The 11,975-nt window shown below is 49.1% G+C and overlaps 1 protein-coding gene across 1 annotated transcript in view; it reads left to right on the forward strand.

Moving 5' to 3' along the window:
* ALOX5AP (arachidonate 5-lipoxygenase activating protein) overlaps positions 1-9,738 on the forward strand; it is a 30,883-nt gene extending 21,145 nt beyond the window's left edge. Inside the window, exons 3-5 of the mRNA XM_082859382.1 lie at positions 526-596; positions 4,179-4,260; positions 9,386-9,738. Of these exons, the coding sequence (XP_082715508.1) occupies positions 526-596; positions 4,179-4,260; positions 9,386-9,548 (316 nt within the window). The 3' untranslated portion in view covers positions 9,549-9,738. The remainder of the gene's footprint in view (positions 1-525; positions 597-4,178; positions 4,261-9,385) is intronic.
* The last annotated feature ends 2,237 nt before the right edge of the window (positions 9,739-11,975 follow it).

The raw sequence follows: 11,975 nt of genomic DNA on the forward strand, positions 1-11,975 counted from the left end.
CCAGACTTCTGACCTCCAGATGATCCATTTGTCTTGTTTTAAGCCACTGAGCTTGTGGCTAGTTGTCCCAGCAGCCCCAGGAAACGCATGCAGTCACCATGTGTGCTCACAGGATTGCTTGAGTTTAAAGGAGACCAAGGGTGTAAGACACCAGCACGGGCGTGAGGACTGAGCCCTGCACAAGGCCATTGCTCCGGCAACCTGCTGTCCGCAGCGCTCACTTTTCGATTCCAAGAAGCGCTTTGGCGTAACCGGGAACAGGAATCCTGCCAAGGCGAATCCGTCAAGAAAGTGGGTCTCCGAGCGGCTCCACCGAGGAAGAGAGTGGATGGTTTCCGAACCCGTGTCCGCTTTACACACACCGCTGTCTGTTTCTGACGTCTTATCAGGTAAAGGTCAGTGGAATTATGAATGGGGTTTGTGCTGTGCGCGACAGTGATGATGAATTCGGGGTTTTGGGTCATTTTCAGACTGCGCTGCAGTAACGTGTCTTCTGACGTTTCCCCTTGTGTGTTTATCCTACAGCCAGAACTGTGTGGATGCGTACCCCACCTTCCTCGTCATGCTCTGGAGCGCCGGGCTTCTCTGCAGCCAAGGTAACCCAGGCTTCTCCTTGCGTGTTCTCTTTCTGAAACGTGATGCATCACCAGGAGCTTCGAGGGCAGGCTTTTTGCTGAAAAGGCTTTACCTGCCCTCCAGCTCCAATCCATGAAGCCCTGGAGAGGCGAGACCCTCCGGAGGCTGTGTTTCAGCGGGCGCGGCGCCCGCGCGGAGCCCTGCGGTAATGCATCGCTAATGCTGGCCCCCTGGTGGCTGGTGGAGAGTGCCTGCGCTGACAAGGGTGGTTTAAGGCTAAATGTGACTCAGAATCCTTAAGCTGTGTTAGCTCAGATGCAAGGGCATTCTAAATGAGAGCGCCCGAGGGGTCTATTCTGGGCCAGCTGTCACTTGGCTGTCCTGCCAATCGGCTTCTGCATGGTGGTCCTTCTTCGGTCCAGGTCTCCAGCCTCCCCGGTTCTTAGCAGCCCACGGTCTTGACTTCAGCACGTTGACACCCAGAGTTGATTTAAAATTAAATGGAAACCTGAGTGGTGGTTTTTTTTTTTTTTCTTTTTGGCCGTGCCACGTGGCATGTGGGCTCTAGTTCCCAGACCAGGGATCGAACCCGCGCCCCCTTCATTGGAAGCACAGAGTCTTCCACTGGACCGTCAGGGAAGTCCCTGTGTGGTATTTTTGGTCCCCTTTGGAGACTGGCCCTGTGTCTGGTGAAGGCTCGGCATGACCTGGCCGGCTTCCATGCTGTGGCCCAGCGGTGCATGACAAAAGGCCACTAGTGTCCTCTGATAAATGATTTCATCCTTATTGCCTTCACTCATTCTATAAAGTAGGTAAAGTAGATATTATTTCCCCCTGTTACCTTTGAGGACCCTTTGGTTCAGGGACATAAAGTGACTTTTTCAAGGTTGCTCAGCTGGTGAATAACAGAGCCAGGATGGGAGCCCAGGTCTTTCAGGCTAAATCCTGGAGTTTTCACAAGTATCCTCTTACTTTATTTATTTCCATAAAAATATACATTGAACACCTACTATGTGCCAAGCCCTGTCCCTGGATACACAGCGATAAATAAAACAGAGATGGTGGTGAAGCACGCAGCAGTTGGCGAGATGGACCATAGAAAATAAATGAATGGATAAATTTTTGCCAAGAGTGAGACATGCCATGAAGGAAAAGAATAAGGTGCAGTGAGAGAGAAGAGAGGTGAGGGATGGTAGCAGAAACCACTTCAGGAATATCATGTGTGCTGTAAGGCTGTCAGTAAGCTCACTCTTTATTTCCCACTTTCTGTCCTCAGTTAAATAAGAAACATGTCTGGCATCACTTGAAAAATCAAGTCAAACTACACTTAGAGTAGGAGAGATGCTTCCTTTTATGTCTTAGACGATACTTGATACAGGTGAATCTGGAGTTGTTCTGGTTAGTTAAATACAAAGGGAGTTGGAAGGGGTTTCAGGGTGCTGGAAATATGCATTTTCTGCCAAAACAAATGTTGGCATTGCTGGGAGACAGAAGTGTCAGTCACCCCTGTTCAATAATCATCACTTCCTATGAATATGGTAGATTGTAGAATTTTTTAGGTGAAAGGAGCCCCAGCCCAAACCCATCACTTTACAGAGCAGGAACCCAAACCCCAGGGGAACTTGCTCAAACCTGAGAGTTTTAGACCCTGGATTTGAATCCACGACACCTCTCCTGGTGTTCCAAGCAGCCCAGGTCCACACCAGAGGTGGGCGCCATTCCCTGCATATGGGCAAGGAGTTCAGCCACTTTGCACCCTGGTTTCTTTTAGGTTATATTCACCTTAGCTCCCAGGGAAAGAGAGATGGGTCGGTAAGTTAGAGCAGAGCCACCCGGAAGGGACCAACCAGGAAAGACTTTGTCCAAGGCAAATTGTGAATTGTGACAATTTTGTGGCCTTCAGAGAAGAGAGGATCGGAGACCAGAGTACCCGGTATGCCTCGGGCAGTACGTGACGCATAAAAAGTGCTCGGTTAATGCACTTAATTTGGTATTTGAATAACGCTGGGGGGTTTTCACAGAGCTTTTATACCCATACTTCTGTTTCACCTGCATATTAATTCCTGATAGGTAGGAAAGCTGTAATCAGCCCTTTGTCCAGATGCGGAATGAGTTAAGCATTAGCTCCAGATCGTAATAGTCCTGGTGGGGCTGGGTTTCCGAACTCTCAGCTCCAAGTGTTCAGGCCTCCATGGGGTTATTTGGCTGGAATGCAAAGGGCATTTCTTTCCCCAGAGATCTTTCCTGAACTGTAGCAATTGTTCAGAAAAGGTTGCACGTTGCAATTCCTGGAGGCCCACAGGTGAAGGGTGTACTTTGAAGAGAACCAGCTTCAGAGCAGGGCTCTGGGTTCAAGTCCAGCTCTCCTCCCAAACACACACACACACACACACACACACACATACACACACACTTACAAGCTGACAGTCTTACACAAGCCCCTTGGCCAATGGAGCCCATGTTTCCACATCTGGAAATAGAAAAGATGATATCAATCATGTGAAAAGGATTCAAATTAGATGAAGGGTTTGAAAAGACTTTGTAAACTACACCGTGATGCCAATACAGGGTAACATGACTATTAGTCTTATTATTTTTATGTGAACATAATTTTTTATTTCTCTGAGATAAATGCCCAAGTGTACAGTTGCTGTACCATATGGTAATTCCATGTTTAGTTTTGTAGGAAATTCTTGAAGGCTTTACCAGACTGTAACATTTCACATTCCCACCAGCAATATGTAGCCTCATCAGTGTTTGGTGTCATCGTTATTTTTTGTTAGCCATTCTGATAGGTGTGTAGTGATGTCTCATTATCGTTTTAATTTGTGCTTCCTTATAATGTCTAATGAGAGTAATCTTCATGTGCTTTTTTTTTTTTTGCCATTTGTACATCCCCTTTGCTGAAATACCTTTCATGTCTTTTGTTAAATTTCTAACTAGATTGTTTTGTTTTATTTTTTCTGTTGAGTTTTTTTTTTAACATCTTTATTGGAGTATAATTGCTTTACAATGGTGTGTTAGTTTCTGCTTTATAACAAAGTGAATCAGCTATACATATACATATATCCCCATGTCCCCTCCCTCTTGCCTCTCCCTCCCAGCCTCCCTATCCCACCCCTCTAGGTGGTCACAAAGCACCGAACTGATGTCCCGGTGCTATGTGGCTGCTTCCCACTAGCTATCTATTTTACATTTGGTAGTGTATATATGTCCATGCCACTCTCTCACTTCGTCCCAGCTTACCCTTCCCCCTCCCCATGTCCTCAAGTCCATTCTCTACATCTGTATCTTTATTCCTGTCCTGCCCCTAGGTTCTTCAGACCATTTTTTTTTTTGATTCCATATACACGTGTTAGCATGCGGTATTTGTTTTTCTGTTTCTGACTTACTTCGCAACATGACTATTATTAAAGATCTCAGGTTTCTTCCAGCTGCAGGCTCTTTGCTGAACTTCACATCGGCCCCGACTGGCAGAAGCCGAGGCCTCTGCTCAGTTTCATGACCAACATTGATTGCATAATGACTATTAATACTGGGTTAACTTAGCATGCTTTGGTGTCAGCGACGCTAACGCAAGGTGTTTTCCTTTCTCCACTTAGTTCCTGCGGCTTTTGCTGGACTGATGTACCTGGTTGTGAGGCAAAAATACTTTGTTGGCTACCTGGGGGAGAGAACGCAGAGGTAGGCCACTGGGACTGTTTAAGAACCGTGCAGGGAGTCGTACTTTTCCAGCTGGAAGAGTGGTCATTCACAACAGTATTCCGTCTACCATTTAAGGCCCTGTGGGACCACTCAGGGTGGGAGGGCGGAGGCCGACTAGGACCCCTCGTCCTTTTCTCCTTGAGCTTTGCTGGTTCTGAAATACAGCTGGGGCCCTCGACTAGTTTTCCCATTTAAAAATTCCCCCACACGGTGCTGGGCTCACAAAGGATGCTTTAACGCATTCTTTGCAACCCCACACCCTCTACTCCCACCCTGCAGAGTCTGGGGCCTGAATGACGGTCTCTGTCTGGCTTCCCAAAGCCTCCAGTGAGTGAAACATTTCATTGTTTGCCTAGAGAAACGAGAACTAAAGCTTGCACCTTGTGATGAGTTCCCTTGAGTAACAGATCATCCGGGGACCAGCGGAAAGAATGTTGAGAAAGTAAGATGCACTAGCAGGCATCAGACAGAACCAGTGGATAGAGTCACCACTGCGCTGCTTACAGATGTCGCCCAAAGCGGCAATTGTACTTTCCCTAGACCTGGGTTGGGAAGGCTGGATTTTAGTAAAATAAATGATAATACTTGAAGAAGAAATGTTTGAGTTACAATTTCCACCAGATCCTGAGCGATCAGAATTCCTGATGGGCTCTGAAGGCGGGGAAGATGCTCTGGGAGCTCCGCCCACACGCTGACCCCAGCCTCCGGCTCCATGTCTCTCCCTTGTCTGGCTTCACTTCTCTCTGTCTCTCACAATAGCGCCCCCTCTAGTGGATAAGGGACTCTCCGTTCAGAGAGCCTCCTTCAGCGGTGACAAAGGCAGTGCCATGCCAGAAGGTCACCAGGTGAAAGCACTGCTTCTGGGGAACCCGGGGGCCTGCGAAGCTGAGCGATTTCCGGTGGTTGGATGGTCAGCTGCGGCCGGAGAGGAATGGTGGTACCCCCAGCAAGTCTCCTCCAAGCTCACCTCCCCCTCATTCCTCTCTAGCGGCGTTTTTGTTCATCCTCTAAAACCACAACTCCATTACCTCGCACATCCTTATCAACGCTGTCCTCAGTGATATTCTTTATTCTTCTTTATCCTGGAAAACTGCTATTCTGCCTTTCCCCAGAGGTTTACCTGTTGTCCAGAGTCGAAGGGGGCAGAGTAACTATCAATGAAATGAGGGGCTCTGCTCTCTCGGCTGGCTCCCCCCGAAGCCCCGTCTTCCTCCCCCAAAGTCCCAGGAATTCAGCCCAGTCACTGGTCTCCTCTTTATCCGTCAACACTTGCCTGAGATCTTAAAGTTGCTTTAATTTTTAAATTTTTTTGGCCACGCCACGTGGCTTGCGGGATCTTAGTTCCCCGACCAGGGATTGAACCTGGGGCCACGGCAGTGAAAGCACGGAGCCCTAACCACTGGACCACCAGGGAATTCCCTTAAAGTTGCTTTAATTCCAAGACACTCTGTGGGACATAACAAAATATGTCCACTTACCCACAGGCTCTTTTCATTTCAAAGGTAGTCACTACTAGGGAATGAACAAGAATAAACAGCAGGACAATAGACTTAAAAATGGACACGTCTCTGGACCTCATTGAAATGAGGCCTGTGCTCTTCAATCCCTCCCATCAGGTGGTGGGAAGAAGATCCCATCGCCCCTTAGCCCACTGCCTGTGCCAGTGCTGGACCCTTCTCACCACCCCTGCACATGCATTACTAGTCATCATCGTGCTCCTTCCCGCCGAGACCTAGCACGGCCTCACAATACTTTCTCAACACAGTGTTCTGGGCAGTTGTCATCAGCAGAAACGATACACACTAGATGAAGTGTCTGATCCTAATTTAGACCAAAATATAGCCTGAGGGCCTCTGTGGTCATGTCAAGGGGATTTTTTTTTTTTTTTTTTTTTTTTTGCTGTGCCGTGGGGCATGCGGGATCTTAGTTTCCTGACCAGCAATCAAACCCATGCCCCCTGCATTGGGAGCGCAGAGTCTTAACCGCTGGGCTGCCAGGGAAGTCCCCAGGTCAAGGGGATTTTTAATTCTGCCTTCTAGAAACTACTTGCTAATCCCTCGTCTGCTGTAGACTCCTCTCCTTCCCCCGTCCTTCTGTCCCTGGGCTGTGTCACCCTTGGACTCTGCAGATGCCTTATGCCCTCCAGACCTGCTTTAGTTCTCGGCCTCACCAGCACATGGAGGTTACTGCTCCATGAGATCCATCCCCAGAACTTTCTCCCTTGGGCTCTAGATCATCTTTTGGCTCTGACCCCTGCAGAAGTTCCAGTGTCATTTTTGGTCCAGTGGGTGGGTAAGTCACTCCTCGCCTTCCGGCTTCAGGCTGCCGTGCAAGAATTTTACATCTGTCTCCTTTACTCCTCCTAGAAGTTATGGCTCTTATTCTCAGTCCTTCTCCTTACACGGTGACCCCTTTCTCCCTGTCCTGATGAGGTCATCAGTAGCATCCTTAACGACACTGCAGTGTAGGGTGAATTTTAGTTTCTTCCCCTTTCCTTCTGAGCTACTATCTGGGCCCAAACTCAATGGCAGTTGGCCTGATGTTACAAGACTACCTGCCTTTTACCACCTGCCTGGCATCTAGGCTGCTCTGTCTGCTTGTCCCTCAGAGCCCTGTTCCCTGTTGGAGCTCCCACTGAGTTCCTCTTCGCAATTTGAAGTTCTCAGCTCAGAGCTGGTTGGGCAAAGATTGGCTGCGACTCGAGGCCTGTGAATTCGGGTTACCCAAGCCCACCTTCTCATTGCCTATGCCCCCCTTGTTCACTCAGCATCATTCAGGACCTTTACTGACCACCTGCTCTGAGCAGGTACTGTGTCAGTCGTGAGGTGATAACAGTAAGCATGGCAGAGACCTGGGAATCTCCCAGAGTCAGGGGCACCGTGCAAGACCCCAAATATTGAGCTTACAGAAATGATAATGGACACAGTTTTCAAAAGCCCATCTCCAAGCTTGAGACTTAAAAATGCAGTGAATGAAGGGCTGGACAGGGCGGGGCCCCCCGTTCACACGTAGCCCTGCACGTGACAGCGTGCTGATTTCTTGTCTGGGAAGAGTTAAAGCACCATAGACCCATCTCCTTAGGGGAGATATGCCTCGAATCCTTAGAAACTTCCTACCCAAATCAAGAACACCACTGTTTCATCAGGAGGTACTCCCGTTTCATCCTTCGCCACAGATTTATCTTGAGCAGGTTCTGAAATAGCTTCACAAATCACTTTTCCTTGTTTCTGTAATGAGCATATGGTGGCCTCATTCGTGTGAGAAATCTGAGTCACTACAATAGTTGACTTTTAACAATTTAATTTCTCTGAAGCCTCTATTCTCTGGCTGAAAAATAGACTCGTTTACTTTCTTTTCAGTTCCTTATCCGCATTAGCAGGTAATTCTCTGTATTTGTCTTTGAGGACCGCCGTAACACAGTGCCACAGACTGGGGGGCTTAAACAACAGATACGCGTTTTCTCACAGTTCTGGAGGCTGGAAGTCCAAGACGAAGATGTCAGGGGCGTTGGTTTCCTCTGAGGCCTCTCTCCTTGGCTTGCAGACGGCCGTCTTCTCCCTTTGTCCTCAGTGGTCTTCCCTCTGTGCATGTCTGTGTCTTCACCTCTTTTTATAAGAACACCAGTTATGGTGAGTTAGGGTCCACCCCAGTGACCTCGTTTGACCTTAATTACCTCTCTTTAAAGACCCTCTTTCTAAATAGTCATTCTGCGGTATGACGTGATTGCGGGGGATACAATTCAGCTCGCTTTTCTTTTGGGACCAAACTTTTTTTTCCCCAACAAAGAGCTAGAATGTGTCCCTTCCTGAGCAGGACCGTGAACAGGAAACCAAAGACAGAGGAACACAGCCGGCTAAAAAGGAGCAGGGTGCTGGCAGCGGGCAGTGCCTCCCAGACTTTACTGGGCCCGGGAGTCACAGAGGGAGCTCGTCAGTGGCGCAGGTTCTGACCCAGTGGATCTGGGGAGGGACCTGGGATTCTGCATTTCCAACAGGTGTCTGTGCTGCTGGTGCACGGGACACTGTGGGCAGCGAGGACGTTCATGCTCAACCGTGGAATGATTTTCAAATTCTCGACACAGGAATATTAGGAGATACATTATAAACCTTTGGGTCCCTTTCAAAAAGATAAAATTTCTAACGTCGAGCCTGTGGATGCCACATTCTGCTCTCTGATTGTAGCAAACAAGGGCCAAGCAGCATTAAGGCGTCTGTTTAGCTGAGCTGGCTGATCTCGGGGAGCACTCCTGATTGCCACGGGGCCCCTCGCCGGGGTCTTTACTAACAGCCTTAGAGACTCACTTGGCTGGACTTTCCAAATGTGCCAGTGCTGCACAGATGGACCAGCCACAGCCGTCACAGGAGGATGCTGCAGGGGAGAGAGGAAGCCAGGGCAGCCCGTATGCACAGCTAGGTGGTCACATGTCGCTGGGGAGACGCCTCCTGACCCCAGCTGATGCTCTGTCTAAGCGGCTTAGGATTTTGAGCCTCTGAGAGAAGGCGAGGAAAAGTCTCCCTCCCCTGATTCACTTCAATTGTAAGGGCCTGCCTTCCAGTGCTGGGGGTTGGCTCTCATTAGTGCCAACATGAGTTATTCCCAGGCAGCCTCAGGAGACTAGATCGAGCCCTCGGATGCAAAGCACTGCTTAGATGCCACCAGGCTTCTTGGCTCATTTAAACCATCCTTCTCACATAGAGGCCCTGAAAGTCCTGCATGCTACACGCTGGCCAGCACAGCTCCTACAGGCGCTCCTGGAGAGTGTCTTAGGCAGCCCATGGGGTCCTAGTCCCCGGTCAGAACCCCGCTGACCAGCAGAAGCCACCACCCTCATGCCATCCAGGAGCTGGCGTTCCGATGGCACTGAGAAGCCGGAGAGCAGAGCCCTAATGGTGATGGGTGTGAGGCTCTCTTAGCTTGGTTTTGAAATAGATTCAATGACTAATAGTAGCTAAGACACTTCCATCCTTCATATAAAGCAAATGTAGCATTCTTGAGTAAAAGGAGCTGTAACTTAAACCCCATGTACCTCAACGTGGTAACATTTCTTGTTAAATTGGTATCATTTGTGCTGCCTCTACAGTTTTCTCTTTCCTTTTTTTTCCAGCACACGTGGCTACATATTTGGGAAACGCATCATCCTGTTCCTGTTCCTCATGTCCCTGGCTGGGATACTCAACTATTTCCTCATCCTCCTTTTCGGAAGTGACTTTGAAAACTACATGAAGACAATCGCCACCACCATCTCCCCCCTCCTTCTCATCCCCTAACTGAATTCCGGGTGGGTGTGCTCAGCTAATCAATCCCTAGAAGCCGTCATAACTCAACCCTTTAAACGATGCTGTAAATCTGCTGACCCTCTGGGCTTTGCAGCTTGAGTGAACCTCACTTTTCCTGGAAGAGAATATCTTCATGTCAGCTCCGCCCTGGAACATGACGGTGGCACCAGATTTGCTCTTCAGATCCCGTCTGTGTGTTTCTTACTTATCCTGCTTTCCGAAGATGTGTTGTGACCCGATTTATGTTTTCCTAAAATAAAATGCAGACACATATGCGAGGCTGGTGGTTGAATTTTACGTGGGTAAATTGCTACAGTTGAATAACTGCGTAGTTTTCCTTGACCTTAATGATGATGATAAAAAAATACGCTGTCTTCACACACACACACACACACACACACACACACACACACACACACACACCTGGAAGGTCACCAGTGGTCAAGTGTGATTATCTCTGGGTGAAGAGATTTGGAGTAAGTGTTACTCTCTTATTTATATTTTCATGTATTATTTGAAAATTTTTAAGTGGCAAAAAAATACCACGAAACAAAGAAAGAGACAGGACACAACTGAAGACTGCCTTTTCCAGGTTGGTCTGGTGTTGCCCCTGACCCCCAGCACAGCACCCTGTGCACGTCTCAACCGCAGCAAATCCATATCGCAATGTCAAGGTGTTTTTAGTATGCGCCGCCCATCCCCACTAAATCGTCAGCTCTTGAATGTCCCTATTTATTTTGCTTTTCCTGTACCAAGCTTAGAGGCTGGCACATAGCTGGCACCCAATGGCTCAGAGTATTTGGGAACTCAGAAAACGTCCTGTGCAGTGATGTATTGTAGGGGACAGTAGGCATGAGTCGTATGAGATCAAGATTTTTTTCCAACAGTTTTAATGAGATAAATAAATTGGGGATAAATGCAAAAACAAACAAACAGTCCTTCCTATGGACAAACAGACTTCCTTAAGAACCTTTTGTTTCCTTAAGAATCTTTTGTTGAATGTGTGCGCCCTACCCACACCCCATGAGAACTAGGTTGGTACCTTTCTGTGCTAGCATCGTGCCCAGCACTCTTTGTATCATTCGGTTTAAAATGTGCTGTAACTCAGTGTCAGAGCCTAGGATGATGCCAGACCCATCGAGGGGGTCCCCAACTATTAGCAGAACAAATGAATAAGTAAGTGCATGAGTTCATGGTCACTGGCTGGTAATACTTAATAAAGTATGTGTGTGGAGCCATTTCCCGTATCAGGTACAGATTCTTAGTGGTCCAACCACTGTCACACCTGCTGTCCCTTGACAGAAAAAGCACAATTTGGAAGACAGCAGGGTGTGCTCAGGAGTCTAGGACACCCAATGGAGAGAAGCCAGCTCATCGGGACTGAGCTCTCAGTTGAGGTGACCAGCAGTAGATGAGCCCCCTTTACCCCCAGCCGAGTTGCATCATGGTCACCATCACAGGGAGGATGGGGCTGGATGGGGGCCAACTCTCCCCCCGGCTCTCTCCTGTTGGGAGCAGAGTGGACGGGCACGTGGAGTCTGGCCTCAGTGATGTCTGCATCAATATGTTGCATGCATGATGCTCAAGGCAAGCAGGTCTCTCAATTCACGGGAACAGTCCTCATGGGGTCATGGTTTCCTAGCCTGTCTGAGGGTCCAGGCTGAAGACCCCACATCCAGCAGGAGCCAGTTGCCTCAGTGGAGTTGCTTCTGCTCTCAGCTCTCGGGGCGGGAGCAGGACTCAGTATCCTAGCCGGGCCTTTCTTTTCATCTTGGTGACAGGAAATGTCACGGCAAGCTGCAGGATGCAAGTGGCCCCTGTGCCTACCTCAGCCTCGGTTGGTTCAGAGGATGGTAGGGTGAGAAATCATCCCAGTTTGCCTGGGACCAAGGGCTTTCCTGGAAGGTGGGGCTTTTGTTTTTAAAACTGGGACAGTCCTGGGAAACCAAGGAGAGTCGGTCACCCTAAGGGTGGGCTAGGCCAGAATATGCCCAGTGGAGCCTGGGGGCACCTTATCCCAGAGGCCAAACTGGCCATGGGGCCTGCAGCAGGCAGGAGAGGAAGCAATGTGGTGGCCCATCAGAGGAGGCTCTGCAGGCCGTGGCCTGGGCAGGCCCGGCAGGGCGGAGGCACCAGGGGGATGAGACGTGGGTAGAGCAGCCTTCCTCCACATTGTGAAGAAGGGGCGCTCAGGCGCAGAGCTCCTGCGTGAGGGACCCCGCCCCTAATAGGAGGCAGCGGTGCACAGTGACCAAACTCTCTGCAGAGTTCCGGCCTCGGCTGGACCCCTGCTCTGTCACGTCCTCAGTTCTGTGCCGTCTTCCCAAGCCTCAGCTTTTGCATGTGCTAAACTGGGCTAATAACAGTGCCAGCTTTACGGGGTGTTGTGAGGAATAATGAGATAAAGCAACTGAATAA

The sequence above is a fragment of the Leucopleurus acutus genome (assembly GCF_964270905.1).
Source record: "Leucopleurus acutus genome assembly, chromosome: 18".
Taxonomy (NCBI): domain Eukaryota; kingdom Metazoa; phylum Chordata; class Mammalia; order Artiodactyla; family Delphinidae; genus Leucopleurus; species Leucopleurus acutus.